The sequence below is a fragment of the Nannospalax galili genome, unplaced genomic scaffold, assembly GCF_000622305.1.
Source record: "Nannospalax galili isolate Female #2095 unplaced genomic scaffold, S.galili_v1.0 scaffold1619, whole genome shotgun sequence".
NCBI classification, from domain to species: domain Eukaryota; kingdom Metazoa; phylum Chordata; class Mammalia; order Rodentia; family Spalacidae; genus Nannospalax; species Nannospalax galili.
The window spans coordinates 662,690-673,487 of record NW_008342739.1 but is presented as its reverse complement, the minus strand read 5'-3'; the positions used below and the strand labels follow the sequence as shown (position 1 = coordinate 673,487).

The 10,798-nt window shown below is 45.7% G+C and overlaps 1 protein-coding gene across 4 annotated transcripts in view; it reads left to right on the top strand.

Annotated features, from left to right (window-relative positions):
* Positions 1-55: 55 nt before the first annotated feature.
* Positions 56-10,798, top strand: part of Hectd1 (HECT domain E3 ubiquitin protein ligase 1) — a 97,421-nt gene continuing 86,678 nt past the window's right edge. For 3 of the 4 annotated variants that reach the window (XM_008838803.3, XM_017799569.2, XM_008838802.3), the window contains exons 1-2: positions 56-410; positions 1,861-2,022. In XM_008838803.3, the coding sequence (XP_008837025.1) occupies positions 1,883-2,022 (140 nt within the window). In that variant the 5' untranslated portion in view covers positions 56-410; positions 1,861-1,882. The remainder of the gene's footprint in view (positions 411-1,860; positions 2,023-10,798) is intronic. The other variant, XM_008838804.3, reaches the window with a different exon arrangement.

Here is a 10,798-nt window from a genome sequence, read left to right as displayed (position 1 = left end):
GGCGGCCGGGAGGACGTCGCTCCGCCTCCGCCCGCGCGGCCCTTGCCCGCCTCCCAGCCCGGCCCTCGGTCGACCCTCCTCCTGCCCCCGCCCGGCTCGCCATGGACGCGGCCTCCCCTCGCCGCCGCCGGCAGCTCAGCGCGGGCCTCGCTCTGAACCGCAGGGCCTAAGGAGCCGCGTGCGGGCCCGGGACCCGCACTGCTGCCGCCTCTCGGGAGGCCCTCTCGCTTCTCGTCACCGGATCCCCGCGGAGGAAGGGGAGGGACGAGACGCGGCTTTTCCTGCGCTGCCTGCCCGGCTCGACCTGCGCGGCCTGCGGCTTCCTGAGAACTCGAGGGCCGCGACCGGGCCTGGCTCTGCCCGCGGCCTGTTTGTAGCGGGACCGGAGCTGTTGGGGTCGACGAGCCGGGGTAGGAGCCTGCGGGGAGGGCAGGTGGGAGCGCCTCGGCCGCCGGCGGGCCTGGGCCTGGGCCTCGGTGTGGAGCCGCGGGCAGGGAGCGGGACGGTCGGCCAGGCGGTGGCGGCTGACCCGCTCGGCCCCTTTGTTTGCGGGCCTCGGGGCCCGACTTGCCGGTGCCGGAGCTCCGGCTGTGTTCCGCTCGTCCTTGAGACTGCTCGGTGCCCGGCGGGGACCGGGGACGTCCCGCTGGGCCTGCGAGTTCCGGGAGACCCGCACCCCGGCGGCCTGGCGGCGTCCTCTGGAGCTCGCCGGCTTCTCTAGAACTTCGCCCTCCTCCGGACGCCGGCGGCTAACGTAGCAGGCTCGGGGGTCGGCGTGTTCGCGGCAGACCGGGGACGGATGGGACGGCCCGCCGGGGATGGGACAGCGGGACCGGGGACGGATGGGGCGGCCCGCCGGGGATGGGACAGCGGGACCGGGGACGGATGGGGCGGCCCGCCGGGGATGGGACAGCGGGACCGGGGACGGATGGGGCGGCCCGCCGGGGATGGGACAGCGGGACCGGGGACGGATGGGACGGCCCGCCGGGGATGGGACCGTTGGGCACCCACCGACCTCGGTTCCCACACTGTAGTAGGTGCGCCCAGGAGCTTCTTTGATGACCTGCCTGCTCGGGCTGCTTCTCGATGTATTTATTCATTTTCTTTTAAATGCTCCATCCTGTGGGAACTGAGAAAGATTGGCCTATAATTCTGCTTTGTAACTTGTTAGTCCTTTGCGTTTACATTTACTTTTAGTATTTTTAAAAAAGTTTTAAGAACAGTTGCCAAGACTGCCCCGAAGTCCCCCCCCCCCCATAGATTTCACATCTAACCATCGTTTGTATTTGGAGTAAGTTTTGGGCTTCAGAATTCGTGAAATTGGAGGAAAAGGAGAAATTCAATGTGGAGGGGAATTTGTTCAGAATGTGTACTTTTCTTAAAAGTTACTGGATCTGACCCTTATCTGAAGAGCAGTTTGGGTGGAGGGGGTGGGGCAAGAAGTTCGCTGGAAAAGAACCTTTTTTGTAGGTGTTCTTTGCTTTTTGGCAGCAACATCAGTGATAGCCGTAGTGGGATCCAAAGCTTGTTGGACTGTCTTTGACAGACGCAGCTCTGCTTTCTATTTAACTAGGAACCTAATCGGCTTATACTCTTGTGTAAAACTGTTTTTGTTTAGTGTAGCTGAGCATTAAGCCCAGGAAATAAAGGAAAGTTGAAAACTGAATTAAGCACTGTATCCAAACTTACTTGAGAGTTTTTTTGTGTGTGTGTGTGTGTGTGTGTGTGTGTGTGTTTAATTCTGAAGATAACATCACAAAAAAATTGGTTACACCAGATAAAAGAGAAAAACAAAAAAGTAAACTCAGGTGATCAATTTCCAAGCATTTAAAGGACTTCTTTTTCCCTTTTTTAATTTAGGCAAAGAGGCTTTTTAAAAACCATGGCAGATGTGGATCCGGATACGTTGCTGGAATGGTTGCAGATGGGGCAGGGAGATGAGAGGGACATGCAGCTAATAGCCCTTGAACAGCTATGCATGCTGCTTTTGATGTCTGACAATGTGGATCGTTGTTTTGAAACGTAAGTGTGTTCCTTTAGCTTCCTTTGGGGTTGCTGTAATGACACCTCTTTTCAGCCATTTGCTGACTTCAGTTTGTGTGACAACTCTGATGAGTTTTAAAACATCCTTTAAACAATTTCTGCAGTTGTGTGTATTTACTTTGCTGAGAAATAAAAGATGGTGGGTAATGTAACCCTAGTAATGGTAGGCATGATTACATAAATATGTGTCTGTTGAGTGAATGTGAGTTAGGCATACTAATATTAACCCATAGTTTGGTTGATTCATTTATGAAATATGTCATAAATTGAGGAAAATACAAATATTTATCTTCCTTAAAGCTGTTTCATAAGACTGAGAAAGATTAGGACTGCCCATTTTATTGGTTTTCATAGGACATTGTACTTTGGTTAAAACAATTCACTGGTTTCTAAATTTCATTTTGGGTAAGTAAATTGGATGTCACATATATAGCATACTTTTTGGAATAATATAGATATTTTGAAGTTTGTAGAGTTTTAAAAAAATATTTTGTTTTTATGTGTATGAGTGTGTATTGCCTGCATGTATGTGAGTGCACCTGTGTCATGCAACTTGGAGGTCAGAAGTGCCAAATCCCTTGGAACTGGAGTTATTAGCCTCCATGTAGGTGCTGGGAATGGAACCCTGGTCTTCTGTGAGAACGTCAGTGCTCTTAACTGCTGAGCCATCTCTTCAGCTCCAGAGTTTTTAAAATTTACATTTATTATTTGTGTGTGTGTGTGTGTGTGTGTGTGTGTGTGTGTGTGTGTACGTACATGCCATGGTACACATGTGGACGTCAGAGGACAACTTGTATGAGTGATTCTGTCCTTCTAGTGTGTGTCCCAGGATCTATTAAAAGTTATTAGACTGGGGGGCAAAGCTCTTTTGCCTACTGGAACCCTCTCCCTGCCCCAGATTTGGAGAGTTTTAAACAGTTTTATTCAGTGAGGATAATAATTTGGAAAGAGAGTTTCTAATAATAGAAAAGAGAGTTCACTGTTAGATTTGCCAGCCATGTTTTTCCTCTCGTCTAAGAGATACTTAGTAAAGAGAGATACTCTCCTGAGTTCTGGACCTACTTAGTTTATTTACAGTTCTGAATTCAAATAATAAGTATGGGCTTTTGGGGGGGGCGGGGGTCTTTTTGAGACAGGGTTTCCCTGTAGCCACAGCTGTCCTGGATTCACTATGTGGACCAGGCTGGCCTCAAACTCACAGGGATCTGCCTGCCTCTACCTACTGAGTGCTGGAATTAAAGACATGTTGCCACCACGCCAGGCAGTATGTGCTTTTTATGTTTTTTTTTTTAAAAATGTGTGCTTTAATGAAATTTAAAGGTAATAAGAAAATATTTGAGATACTGACCTAAACTGGATATAACTATCTTAATACCTTTGAGGTGGAAATAAACTATATTACTTGCTAAATCTGCACTGGCTTCTGTTTCTGCTTTTGTTTTGTTTTGCTTTTTGTTTTGTTTTGGTCTTTGAGACAGGGGCTCCCTGCCCAGCTGGCTTGGAACTTGCTATGTATGTAGACCAGGCTGGTCTTCAACTCCCAAAGATCCGCGTGCCTCTTCTTCCTGAGTGCTGAGATTAAAAGCATATGCTGCCGGGTGTGGTGGAACAGACCTTTAATCCCAGCAGGCATATCTCTGTGAGTTCGAGGCCAGCCTGGTCTACATAGCGAGTTCCAGGTCAGCTGGGGCTACAGGGAGAACCTGTCGCAAAAAGACCAAAACAAACAAACAAAAAACCATATGCCACCATGCACGGTGGTCTCTTTTGATTTTTATTTTTCATTTTGCTTGTATGTGAGTGTACCTGTGTTTGCAATGCCTGTGGAGGCCAGAAGAGGATGTTGGAGTTCCAGTTCAATTCCAGGACTGTTGTTAGCCATGCATGTGGATGTTAGGAAATAAACCTGGGTTCTCTACAAGAGCATCCAGTAGTCTTAACTGCTGAACCATCTCTCTAGTCCCTCTTTTCATTTTTTAATAGTTTAGATTTTCTTAAAACAGTGTTATTTTGCCAGGCGTGGCATGCTGCACACCTTTAATCCCAGCACTTGGGAAGCAGATGCAGGTGGATCTCTGTGAGTTCAAGGCCAGCCTGGTCTATATAGTGAGTTCCAGACCAGCTGGGGCTACAGGGAAACCCTGTCTCAAAAAGAATACCACCCCCCCACCAAAAAAAAAATGTATTATTTTACCTCAGTGTGGTGACACATGTCTATAACCTCAGTACTTGGGAGGTAGAAGCAGGAGGATCAGGAGTTAAAGTTCATCTTTGACCACACAGCAAGTTCTAGGCCAGTCTGAGCTACATGAGACCCTGTCTCAAAAAATCAAATCCAGGAGGCCTGGAGAGATGGCTTAGTGGGAGAGAAACGACTCTAGCAAATGTCCTGTGACCTCTGCATTCAAGTACACATACACAGTAAATAGATATTCAAAAGACAAGTTGGGTTTTTTTTGTCTTTTTGAGACAGGGTCTCCTTGTAGCCCCAGCTGTCCTGGAACTCACTATGTAGACCAGGCTGGCCTTGAACTCAGAAAGATCCACCTGCCTCTGCCTCCCAAGTGCTGGGATTAAAGGCTTGCGCCACCATGCCCAGCAAGACAGGTATTTTTTAATATTTTTATTTTGTGTTTTGCCTGCATTTAAGTGCACGTGTTGTACAGTGCCTGAGGATGTCAGAAGAGAGTGTTGGATCCTCTGAAACTGGAGTTGTAGACTGTTAGCTGTCTTGTAGGTCTTGGGAATGGAACATGGGCCCTATGTAAGAGCAGCCAGTGCTCTTTAATTGCTGAGCATCTCTCCAGCCCCTAAATGCACAAGTATTTTGATAAAAATCCTTATTAACAAGATTGCACTTCACAGTGGTTTATTCAGCTAGTTTTTATTAGCAGACTTTTCCATATATAAGAATAATTTAGCTTCTCCATTGATACCTGTTTTAACAGCATTTATAGAAATGTAGAGTTTTAAGTATTCATGTTTCATTACAGATTGAGAGTTACCATTAGATTGAGTTAATTTTTTATTTTTTAATGTGTATGTTCGTTTGCCTATGAACTAATGTGCACCACATGCATGCAAGTGCCAGTGGAGGCCAGAGAGCATCTGATCCCCTGGAACCGAAGTTAAAGGTGCTGTGAGCCACTAATGGTGGGTGCTGTGATCTGAGTCTTCTGTAAGAGCAGTAAGTGCTTTTAAACCACTGAGCCATCTCTTCAGCTCCACTTTTTGTATTTTAAAAAATCATTCTTGGGCCTGGGAATATGTAGCTTGGTGATAGAGTTGCAGGAGTTTGGTCCCTATCCTGCTGGAAAAAAGTCATACTTGCCAGTTAAATCAACTGTCATTTATCTTGTTCTGTTTAGTGTTCATATATCATATATAGTAGAGATTTTTCGGGGGGGGTTGTTATTATTTTATCATTTTTATTCCATGTAGGTAAGTGCACCCGTGTTGTACAATGGCCTTGGAGGTCAGAAGAGGCTGTCGGATCCCCTGGGACTGGAGTTATGGATAGTTGTTAGCTGCCATGTTGGTGCCGGGATTCAAACCTGGTCTTCTGCAAGAACAATCAGTGTTCTTAACCACTGAGCCATCCTCCAGCCCCTAGTAGAGGTTTTTAAAAGAGAGATTTAGGCCTTTTTTACATTTTATTTTATTATTTATTGTGTGTGTGTGCATAAGTATGTGCTATGGTGGGGCAGTCAGAGACCAACTTGTAGGAGTGAGCTTTCTCCATCTACCATGTGTATCCCAGATCCCAGATGTCCTGTGTTGGTGGCAGGGCCATCTCACTGACCCTAGTAGAGGTATTTATAATTTTAAAAAACTATTATCACATTAAAGCAATTTAAAGGAGTTGGGTTTTGTTCTTTTTTTTTTTTTTTTTGGTATTTTAAGACAGGGTCTCACTATGTAGCCCTGGAACTTGCTGTGTACACCAGACTGGCCTGAACTCTCTGAAATCCACTTGCCTCTTTCCACATGCTGGGATTAAAGGCATATACCATCTTTCTTGGCTGAGAATTTTTTTCTTTTTTTTTTTTTTGGTCTTTTTGAGACAGGGTCTCCCTGTAGCCCCAGCTGTCCTGGATTCACTGTGAGACCAGGCTGGCCTCGAACTCACAGAGATCCACCTGTCTCTGCCTCCCAAGTGCTGAGATTAAAGGCGTGTACCATCATGCCAGGCGGCTGAAAATTTTTTTATTATTAAATATTTATTATTTTATGTGTGTGGGTGTAGTACCTGCATGTAGGTAAATGCACTGGTGTCTTGTAATTCCCGTGGAGGACAGAACAGGCTGTTGGAGCCCCTGGAATTAAGAGTTATGGACAGTTGTCAGCTGCAGTGTGGGTGCTAGGAATTGAACCTGGGTCCTATGCAAGAAGAGTCAGTGCTCTTAACTGCTGAGCCATCTCTTCAGGCCAGCTGAGAATTGACCAAATACACACACACACGCACACACAAGCACACACGCGTACATACATACCGGGCAGGCCTCGAACTCACAGAGATCTGCCTGCCAAGTGCTAAGATTAAACGGGTACACCACCACACCCGGCTTAAAAAAAATTTTTTTTTTTAATGTGTATGAGTGTGTTGCCTGCATGTATGTAAGTGCATCCATGTTGTGCAGTGCCCTTGAAGGGCAGAAGAGGGCACTGGATCCCCTGGAACTGGAGTTAAAGATGGTTGTTAGCTGTCATGAGGGTGCTGGGAATCGAGATCCGCTGCAAGAGCAGCCAATGCTCCTAACTGCTGAACCCCTTGGCTGAAATTTTTTTAAAAAGAAATTCTAGCCAGGCATGGTGGAGCACATCTGTAGTCCCAGCACTCTGGAGCTGGAGGCAGAGGCAGGCGGAGCTCTGTGAGTTGAAGGCCAGCCTGGTCTACATAGTGAGTTCCAGGCCAGCTGGGGCTACAGGGAGACCCTGTCTCAAAAAGACCAAAAAAAAAAAAAAAAAAAAATTCTAGCAATGTAAAATAGAAAAAAAAAAAACCCCAACAGTAAAATTTATCCCTATGAAAAATGCTACCTTCCAGATATAACAACTGTGTTTTTTTCCATTTTCCTTCTGATGCCTTTTTCTTATTTGGTATAATGTAATTTTAAGAAAGGTGAAATTAAAATTAATTCAGATTTGATGTACTATACGAAGATATAAGGATATTTAGTTTGTTAGACTGATTAGCCCCATTTCATGTAGCATGCCACTTATGTCTGCAAGCTAAGCATCTGATTAAACTTGGTGACATTCTTTTTACTGTCCCCATTAATCTTTGTTTCTTCTTTCATTCTTATTTATTTATTTATTTATGTATTTATTTATGTATTTATGTATTTTTCTTTTTTTCTTTTCTGAGACTGTGTCTCTCTGTGGCCCCAGCTGGCCTGAAACAGCCTATGACTATGTAGACCAGGCTGGCGTTGATCTTACAGAGATCCGCCTGCCCCTGCCTTGCTACTGCTGGGGTTAAAAGCATGCTCTGCCACGTCCAGCTTTTTTTTTCCTTTTTTTTTTTTTTGTCTGTTTGAGACAGGGTCTCTTTGTAGCCCCAGCTGTCCTGGAACTCAGAGATCCACCAGCCTCTGTCTCCTAAGTGCTGGGATTAAAGGCTTGTGCTACTACACCCGGTTTCTTTTTTTTTAATTTTAAAATTTAATTTAGTATTGTGAATGTAAATGGGTGTGTGTGTGCGTGTGCATGTGTGGAGGTCAGAGGACAACATTCAGGAAAATTCTGTTGTGAAATATGGGGATTGAGCTCAGGTAGTCAGACTTAATTGGCAAGTGCTTTCCTCTGTTGAGGCATTTCGCTGGTTGTTTCCCTCTAAGTCTTAGTTTGCTTTTATCATTCTTTGGCCACATGTTCTTTTCTTAAGATGACGTTGCTTTGGCTGTGGCATTAGAGTCCTGGGTTCAAATCCTTTTAAAAAAAAAAGGGTACAGCCGGGCGTGGTGGTGCATACCTGTAGTCCCAGCACTCGGGAGGCTGAGGCAGGTGGATCTCTGTGAGTTCAAGGCCAGCCTGGTCTACATGGTGAGTTCCAGGATGGCTGGGGCTACAGGGAGACCGTGCTTCAAAAAGACAAAAAAAAAAGGGTATGATGCTGGGTGTTGTGGCTCATGCCTTTAGTTCCAGCACTCAGGAGGCAGAGGCAGGAGGATCTCTGTGAGGTCAAGGCCAGCCTGGTCTGTACAGCAAGCTCCAGGCCATCTGGGGCTACAGGGAATAAAAAAAAAAAAAAAAAAAAAAAAAAAAAAAAAAAAAAAAAAAGAAAGAGTGTTTTGCCTCCCATAGAGACCAGAAGAGGTGTCAGACCCCCTGGAACTGAAGTTACAAGTGGTTGTGAGCTGCCATGTGGGTGCCGAGAACCAAAGCCAGGTCCTCTGCAAGAGCAGCCAGTGCTCTTAACCACTGAGCATCCCTCCACCCCTCCCCACCTCCCCTTTTTTTGACAGGTTCTTTTTTTTTGTTTTTTTTTTTTGTCTTTTTTGAGACAGGGTCTCCCTGTAGCCCCAGTTGGCCTGGCACTTGCTATGTAGACAAGGTTGCCTCTATCTCACAAGAGATCTGCCTGCCTCTGCTCCCAAGTGCTGAGATTAAAGGTATGCTCCACCGCACCCAGCTTTTTTGACAGGTTCTTTAGTATGTAGCCAAGGCTGGCCTTGTACCCTTGGTGGGTCTGTGTCCACCTCTCACATACTGGAATTGCAGCTGTGTGCCACCTTGCCTGGTTTTGTTTGTTCTTAAAAATGTTTTTGTTATTTTTATTTTATGTGTATGAGTGTTTTTGCCTGCATGTATGTAAGTATACCACAAGCATACAGTGCCCACAGAGCCAGAAGAGGATGTTGGGTCCCCTTGAAATGGAGTTACAGACAGTTGTTAGCCACTCTGCGTGCTGGGAACTGAACCCAGGTCCTCTGCAAGAGCAGCCAGTTCTCTTACTGCTGAGCCATCTCTGCAGCCCCGTGTTGCCCATGTTTTTTTGTTGAAATGGGATCTGGGAAGTCCTCACTCTGTAGCCCATTCTGGCCCAGAACTTACTATATAGCCCAGGCTTGCTTCTAACTCAGTGATCCTCCTGCCTCATCATCCTGAGTACTGGAATTACGGGCAAGCACCACCCCATCTGGCTTTAAAAATTCTTTTAAAGTCAACAAATAAGACAGATGAAAAGCAAGATGTGCATGTTTTGAATACTGGAGAAAAATCTTCTATACCAGTTTTATTTCATAAGACTAATAATCCTAAATTCTGTCTAATAAATCAAAACATGCCCATATGTTTGACACATTTTTGCCTGGTTAGCTTGTACTATTAAGTATACACTTGTTTCCTTAGGATAGGCACATAGTACGTTGAAGACCATGAACTTTGCAGTACACTAGAGCTCTTAAGTTCAGAATCTTGCCTTTACTGCTGAACACTTATGTGATAGTTTTCCAGGGTTGATTCCTAATCTTTCTTGCGTTTTTGTGAAAATCAAGTGAGTAATACATGTCGAATGTTAGCACAGTGCTTTTCACTTAATGAACGAGACCCCCCCCCCCCCCCCCCCCGTTAACTTGATGCTGTTCCTGGCTCTTGTTCTGTTTGGACTCTGTCTTTTTAAAGTTTGTTACGCTTTCCGTGATGCTGCAGTGCTCTTAACAGTGCCTGAACTTATCAGGGCAATGCCTGAGGAGGTGAAAGGAATTGAGGGTTAACTTTGGCCTTCACTTTGTGATTACCACTGATTGGTCTCTCGAATGTGCCGTGAGTTATTAGCTAATCTTTGAAAAAGTGGTTTTGCTGGATTTGATGTCTCATTGCTGTAAATTGTAACTCTTGGGAAGCTGAGGCAGGAGGATAATCATGAGCTTGAGACCAGCCTGGGCTGCAGAGTTGAGACCACCTTAAAAGACAAGAGAAAAAGAAAGCTTTAGAGTGAGGGATAAGTAAGATAACAGGTGGTTGAGGGATTTTGGTGAGAACCAGTGGCATCCAGGCAGGCAGAGGTTGGTTGGTGGAGTGCTCAGCCTGAAGGAGGCGGAACAAAATTGGTGAGTCTTTGTGTATGGTAAGGGTTTTGATTGTTTTTTCTTTTTTTAAAAAATTTTGCAAAAACTTTGAAAATTTCATACATGCGTGTAAGGTGTTTTGATCTAATCCATGCCCACTCCCTCCCCTCCATTCCCCCCTCTGAAGAGGTAACCCTAAAATCTTTTAAGGATTAGATACTGATAGGTAAAAGTGTTGGAGAGAGCGGGCAGTGGAGAGCACGAACAGATGGATGAGGCACCGAGGCACAGATAGAATTCTCAGCGGGATACACATTTATTTTGCACGGGGCACCTTTCCCTCGGGGAAGGGAAAGATGTCAGCCCAGGGGTTGTGAGCGGGGATTTTATATAGGGGGGCTTTAGGGTGTGGAGGGGGGGAAGGTTGGGGGGAGAAATCAGGGAGGGGGAAGCAGGAAAAGCAGGTTGGATTACGATCTGGAAGTGTTTACTTTTTCTCTTTTAAGATAAGAGAAAAACAGCTTCTAAAATGTCTGGTTATCAGGTAGAATCTGCTTATCCTATCTTTGGAGGTCAGAGGAAAGGCAGGCTGCTTCTCAGCAGAGTTTGTTTCCCTTGACTCCAAAGGTCAAGGTGCTTATCAGCTAAATTCCCTTTTTTGAGCTCCAAAGTCTGTAGGTCCCTGCTGGGGAGGGGGGAAGCTGCTGCTGTTTGGAACCCTAACAGTTACAAGCTCCCAAATA